At 37.6% G+C, this 7,334-nt stretch overlaps 1 protein-coding gene across 1 annotated transcript in view; it reads right to left on the bottom strand.

Annotated features, from left to right (window-relative positions):
• Positions 1 to 296: 296 nt before the first annotated feature.
• LOC108576531 (fasciclin-3) overlaps positions 297 to 7,334 on the bottom strand; it is a 23,294-nt gene continuing 16,256 nt past the window's right edge. Inside the window, exons 9-12 of the mRNA XM_017939542.1 lie at positions 3,878 to 3,908; positions 3,388 to 3,477; positions 1,289 to 1,457; positions 297 to 607 (exon numbers count right to left, since the gene is read on the bottom strand). Of these exons, the coding sequence (XP_017795031.1) occupies positions 398 to 607; positions 1,289 to 1,457; positions 3,388 to 3,477; positions 3,878 to 3,908 (500 nt within the window). The 3' untranslated portion in view covers positions 297 to 397. The remainder of the gene's footprint in view (positions 608 to 1,288; positions 1,458 to 3,387; positions 3,478 to 3,877; positions 3,909 to 7,334) is intronic.

Here is a 7,334-nt window from a genome sequence, read left to right as displayed (position 1 = left end):
ATCCTTTTCAGCAGAACGAAGCCGTACGGTGAGATAATGTTTCGACAATCTAATCGACAAGATATGATTTTTCAATTTTTATTTCTCCGTTGTTCTTTATGTCAAACCATGGTAAATTTCAAATCTTTCGTAATCGTTGTATTAAACCATCTCACCATACGCTCGCATCCTTGAATTTCTTAAAAAGTCTACGAATAAATTAAAACGTATAAATTCGAAATAAAGGACGAAACGACTTCTTACTTAACTATCATTAGACCATAAACTGAAAAGGATCGAGTTAACGTAACGCGCCTGTTAATCACGAGAAAGATAAACGTTTGATTGTTTCGTAAACAGCTTTGTTCTTCTTCTTCTTCTTCGTCTTCGTTTTTTTCTTGTGCGAACGAACGAGAATTTACTCGTTGGGGGTTTGCTGTTGTTGTTGTTCCTCTGTTTCTGGTTTTGTGTACAAAATTTCTGCGTATTCCGTTTTATCCTCGTTCAGACGACGAGGAGCAGCACACTGTTGCTGCTGCGTCAAATCCAATTCGGCGTACACTATTCCTCCTTCACCCGCGGCAGGATTCGCTTTGTTTTCTTGTCCAGTTGGCACGGATGTCTGAAGCTGCGGGGAATTGATCGAATTTTATTTCAAATTTACAGTAATCTCGGTATTTTCTTATTAAAAATTTCTGACGTTTTAGAAATTTTCCAAGGAGATAAAAATGTAAGAGGAAGAATTATGGTTTCGGAAATTTTCCAAATGAGATTAAAAGTGTAAGAGGAAAAATGACGACCCCTAAAATTATCCCATGAGATTAGAGATGTGAGAAGAAACATGATGGTTTCGAAAATTTTTCAGTGATATTAAAAATCTAAGAGGAAAAATTACGATTTCTGAAACTTTCCAAAAAAATTAAAAATTTACTTTTTCGCTAAAAATAATTCTTCGTTTATTACAAATTTTTTATTAAAACTTTCTTTCGATAAAATTCCTCCGAAGTTTCTAAAACTTTCCAGTGCGATGAAAAATGCAAGAAGAAAAATTGACTTCCTCGCAACAAGAAACAAACTATCCAATAACTATAATTTATTTTAAGCGGTTTCTATTGGTACTTAACGCTGTTGGAACGTCGACGACTCGATCGAACCGATTCAATTAAACGAATTATCCGCAAAATTCCAAAGTGACTGAAACATTTCAGTTATCCGCGGAACGCGTAAAACAAACGACACTTCTCGGAAGAATTATTATATTACAGCGTCACGATTAAATGAATGCCTTACTTGCGAATAGGATAATTACCTTCTCGTCGTCAACAGTAACGATAGTCCTCACGGTGTCCGTGTCCGCTCCAGACACTTTGTCCTTGTTACGTTTGAAGAAACGAGACAGACTGATCTTCGATTTCCGTTCTCCCCGTGATCCATCCACTTCCGTTCTCGAGTAGCGGCCGGCGCTTTCCGTATCACTTCTAATCAACACAGTTCGTTCTTCTTAAGATTTTCGTTTCATTTTCTCACCTTCATTTTGCTCGACATTTTTTCTCGTTTTTTTTTTTTTAAGCTACAGGACTACAGCAATTGTTCAGAACGATACAAATGTCACGGTACAGAACAAAGTACGTGTATTCGAAATGATTCTACATGCAGCAAAATATTTCCACTCATTTAGAATTCGACTGTGTTTTTATTTAGTTACAGAAAAAAAGAAAATGGTTCTAATTAAAATGCATGTGTAACACATGTAACGAACTAGTTTAAATATTCTTGGAGAAAAAAAAAAAGCAACACGGAAGACGCGCAATAGAAAAATAATGTAATTGAAACGGTTATGTATGTTACTGATTTATGACCGTAAATGAGTCGGTAACAAACGGTATGAATATTTTAAAAAATGCAATTAGATCGACGCGACGGAGAGAAAAAGCATTGGGAAATAAGGCGAAAAAGGAAGCGTTATGTGTTTAATAACTCACATTGATTGCGGCAAAACTATATTTTCCCGCACGCGAGCTGATTTATGAAGCGTTAATTGCTGAAAGGCAATAATATCTGCCTGCGTGTGAATAAGTATGAGTTTTCAGGGAAGAGTATTGGGAAAGTTTCGCGACAAGTGTGAAAAATTGATCTTGCATTTTTGCCAGAAGCAACGCGTAAAATATAAATGAAATATCGTCCATTGTAATTTACAATAGCTGACTGGAGATTACACGTGCAAATCCTTATTTATCAGAGAAAAAAAAAAATGAATTAAACATCGTCACGTTCCTCCAGAAATTTTGTAAGAAGTCACGCAATTCGTAGGATAGTTGATGTCCTGTAAAAACTTAGTAGACTAATTGTGCGCTCAAGGTTAACCTGTTCAGCTTCAACCGCTATAAAAAAATCGTTTTATCGCATGCATAAAATTTTGTGGAAACATTTTGCGTTGGATTTGCCAGGTTTTATTAATATGTAATCCCATTAAGAGATGAAAGTTGACGTTAGCTTAACCATTTCGATACGGCTACGTCGTTCGCGAGTATGCTTCCGCTCTACGGATACTCTCGTCGCGAATAAGGTCCGACTGTGCGGGTCAGTTACAACGCGAACGTATATTTTATCGCGGAGTAGATACAGGACGGGATATTACAATGTAACGTAATTTTAAAAATTGTTTAAGAATTTAATTCTGTATGAAAAATTTTGAAAACACGGGTGACTATAGTCACCGATAGACGTTGGGTGACTATAGTCACCCGTAGTATCGAAAGGGTTAATCGTGCAAACGTCGGAACAGAGTAACGCTGAATTGGCATGAATTACGTGTAATTTGCAAAGGTGATTAATAAGCGCGTGCGTAGATAACGATGAAAAACGGAATACGATCGAGGAAATTACAATTAAGCAAGGAAAGAGAGACGTAGAAATGGGGCGATAATAAGCGACAATTATAAGTAAAGCGATACGATTTCCTTGAGAAATCGATATATCCTTTGGAATTAACATTAGTTCAAATTACACTCCAGTTTCAGACATGTTCAAGCGGGATACTGAATTGCAGACAACACAGAAAAAGCTGATCGAATTCACAATGTATAAACGACCTTATACCTTTTTCCCAATGTACTCATTACACACCGCTGAACAAGTCTTTTTCTGGACACCGTTCGCGTTCGTAGTCTCGAGCGAAGGCAATTACAAACTTCACTTAGGAGTGTTATTATCGTCATAAGCGGTACGTAATTGTTATCGCATTAAGCTTGCGTTACACACACGTGAAGCCGATACATAGTATCTCGGTATTTTCCATAAAACGATGATTCGACGATCAACATTTGACGCAAGCTAGACGTTCTCTGTCTTTTTCTTTCTTTTTTTTTTTCCAGCGAGAACAAAGAAAATGTAGGAAAAAAGGCTTGCCTTTGCCTATCGTCTTCGTCTGCGGTTTTCGATTTTGTGTCATAACGAAGTAGATTAACACTTGCTGCCGCATCCGCGAAGTCACCGACTCTGTACGATTGCCTGGCAATATGGTAAATACCGATAGATAAATGAATCCCAATAGGAATCCTACTCGTTCCCTTTTTCCCCTGGAGTTTTTAGTTATTAAAAAAAAAAAAAAAGAGGAAATCATGTAAATCTGACTGTTGAAAAGTGTTTCGACCTTTTCGTTCGAGATGTGTAATCTTTGTTATCTTCTTCGATCGCGAAGGGTTCATTTTTTCCAACGAAAAGTCGTCAATTGTCAGGCGAAACGGTCGAGTTACTCTCGCTACGAAGCACCAGCAGGATAAAAGAATATTAGTTACGAAAATTTGGTGCAAAATATTGGCATACCAGAGGGGTGCAGTGGTTCTACTGAAAGGGGAGAGTCCATACTACGGAAACCTGTAGAAAAGAAGATACTCACGACTCCCCGAGGTTCCTCGACGACGAGTTAGCTGAAAATAATCGAAAAGAAACACAGGTTTCGTTTAATTGCAACGTTATCGTTCCAAGGAACGGAATAATTCCTATGTTCCGTCCAGTTGCGAAGAATTACAGATGGACGGATTCGGTATAATGAGAAAGCTTCTCGAGTTGACATTGTACGGTGACGTACAAATGAAATAAACGCAATTGAATGTACGGTACACGTATTTGGAAAACACGTGTCGGAAAATCGAGCTCGGACGTTTCAATTTGATCACGATCAAATGAAACGAATTTCAATTCGGAACCGCAAATTCTTTTTGGTCTTTTTTTTTTTTTTCGTCGGTTGTATAGAAATGAACGGTGACGGGATGGCATAGTTTTTCTCGTGTACGTTCGTGTGTGTATTTAAAACAAATGTTTTATTTCAAAAATCATATAATACCTAAGTATAATATCATAGCGATGAATGAACTTACAATTAATTACATACAGCTCTTCTATATATTAATTTCATTTGAATTCTTAATTAGATTTACTCTTGCCTATTGCGTTGTATCTACAAGTACAGATACAAAATGTTCATGTTCTTCTTCGTAATCGTTTTTTCCCTTATATGGTCGCAGTGTGTCTGTGTGTATGCTGGGTCGCGAGTGTTCTGTGTGTGTTTGTACGTTGTGTATCTGTGTGTGTATACGGTATAACACATGTGTACAATCGTTATTCCATTTATCGACCGTATAACATTGAAAACTTCGTTTCTCCAGCATTTTTCCTCTTTTTCGTTTTTTTGTTCGTTTTGTTTAAACAGCGATTTTAATTGTTTTTTTTCTTTTTTTTCTTTTCTCTAAAGTTTAACGTTTAAAGTAGCGATCTCTGAAGTATTCTTAAAGTGTTTCCTGTCGTCGGTGATGCTCTGTTTGCAGTATATTTTGGGCCCTCGTTACAAGAAAAAAAACGAAAAATTGAAATCTAGAGATAGAAATGAAACGTCGGTGCCTGAACAACGGACCAATGAGAAAACCTGACGTTTTTCTAATCATTGAATTTTCACAACAATGTGTGTGTCCTCTGTGTGTGTGATGTGGTTGTGTCTAACCTGATTGATCGACATTCTAAAAATGTTTCAGAGAACACCATTCTCAGGTATTCGCGATCGTCATCTATATACTCCATTGTATGGCCAACGATCATGCTTTTCTCGTAATATTACAGTAAAATCTTTTTCTTCCTCTGTTAATTCGTCGTTAAGTTTTACAAATCTCTCAACTTTACTCCACGTCTCGGCGACGTAAACGGAAAATTCGCCCAATCCACCGATACGAAAGGAAAAAGAAAAAGAAAAAAAACAAAATAGATCAATCCAGTATAAATTTTCGTGCTCTCGCGTGCAATATCCCCTATATTATATATATTCATACACGTCCGTATGTATACAAATGTATAATAATCGTAGCATGATCATCGTTGATATTAAATAATTAACCGTTTACAAATTAATGAACCATAGAAATGAATTACGAAATAAGAGTGTCTTAAAATTGTTAAAAATGTACCGCAAGGAATTTTTGTACATCAACGTATATCCGCGCGTAATCTCTCTCTCTCTCTCTCTCTACCTCTTTCTTTTTCACCCTTTCTTTCGCGTTCATCGATTATCGTTTCGACGTGCTTTCATTGTCGTGTAGTCGCGCTGTACGCGGGCTGAACAGGTCGAACACAGGTTGTGTAATACCACAGACGGCAACAAATTGCTCGTCCGTCCCTCTTTTTCTTTTTACTATTTCCTACCCTTCTTCGTTTTTACAGATTTCTTTTAAAACTTGTCTCTCGTAGGATCGAGAAGGGATGCGAGCGGAACGGAAAAATCCGCCGTGTCCCGAGTAGTTTGTTGCAAAAGGATCCTGGGGTTTTCTCGGTGTACACTTTGGCAGTGATCTTTTTTTAAATCTTTCACGAACTTGTTTTGTGCTGATTTTTCAATCGTCGTAATTTTAGCGTAACTCGTTGCGGTTACAATCGCAGGACGACCATCTCCAATTGAACCAGGCGATATTGTTCTCACGTCGTACCGAGCTTACGGTGTGTCTTAAAAATATACCTCACAACGAGAGGGTTGAAAGAGCTGAAACGTTTTATGCGTCTTGTAAGATGGTCTTAACGAGAGAAAGTAAAATTCTCGGACCTTTTTAAAAGCTCTGAAGAGCTGATACTACTTTTAAAGGTATATCATACTTTATAGCACCGGGGTTATCGTTCTAGGCTATTCGTAGTAAAATTAGCCATGAGATATCCTGAAGTTTACGATAGAAGAATTTTTCTTTTCTCCACCTTTTTCTTTCCGGAGATAATCGTCCCCTTCCTGCAACGTTTCTAATAAAAAAAATGAACACGGTGTAGAGAAAACAACGGCAGAATGAATTTTCTGCGTTCCACGAGGACATGAACACTCTGTAAAACGCTTCGAAATCGGGCTACGTTGTACGTATAAAAAATTCGGGCGGCCCTGGATTCGTTGATTAATCATCATCGAATCGTCGTCCCATTCGTCTATTACAGGTGTGTTAAGTAGACGCGATTTTTCCTTCCTCCGAGTTAGGCTCTATTACATACACTAATACGTTTAATCGTTCGTACACATAATATATACCACCACAACGGTTACATGTGAATCGCTGTGAACACGGGAACGTGCGAATTTTGTTCCGGCAGGTGAGAGAGAGGTAGGATAGTCTTCGAAGTAAATTGGCAGCAGAAACTTCTTTGTACAATAACTAACTTAAATAAGCGGGTGTTTCGTGGAATGCTAATTAAGCGAAACGATCGAGACAAAATGTGAGAAAGAATTTTTCAAAAAAATGCTATTTCGTTCGTTTGATTTTTCTTTCAAATTTATCCTCAATCAACACTGCGGACGAAATTCGTACGAACACGCGTCGACAAACGGCACATTTGACATACGAATGCGGCTCGGCCTGTTTAAACGGCACAAACAACGCCTCGACATCGCGAACACGATACAAAGTACTTAATTGGCAACGTACATCCACGTGTAATCGATTTACTCCATAAATATCCAACGTTCCAGTTTCTTTCTTCTAAACTGTGTCGATCAGTCGTGTGTTCGTTAATTGACGCGACTGAACGATCGATCGATTTTCCTATCATTCTCGTTCGTTCGTTCGTCTCTCTTAAAACGTCACGCTCTTAAGTTCGTAATATAACCTTCTATTACTCTGCCCGATAATAGTCTTCCTCTCGAAAAATTCACGGATAACGACAGGTCGCTCGGCAATTGGAGTGCAAGTGGATAAATAAGTATTCAGTTTAATATTTACGAGTTGCATGCCAAGTGCCCTCGACACAGAATATATAATATATATTCGTTACTATTATATTCAATCTCGTACCGTAATATTTATAAATTATTTATATATATATTTATTTATTTTATA

This window comes from Habropoda laboriosa, unplaced genomic scaffold (genome assembly GCF_001263275.1).
Source record: "Habropoda laboriosa isolate 0110345459 unplaced genomic scaffold, ASM126327v1 scaffold346, whole genome shotgun sequence".
Lineage (NCBI taxonomy): Eukaryota > Metazoa > Arthropoda > Insecta > Hymenoptera > Apidae > Habropoda > Habropoda laboriosa.
This window is presented reverse-complemented; position numbering and strand designations above follow the sequence as displayed.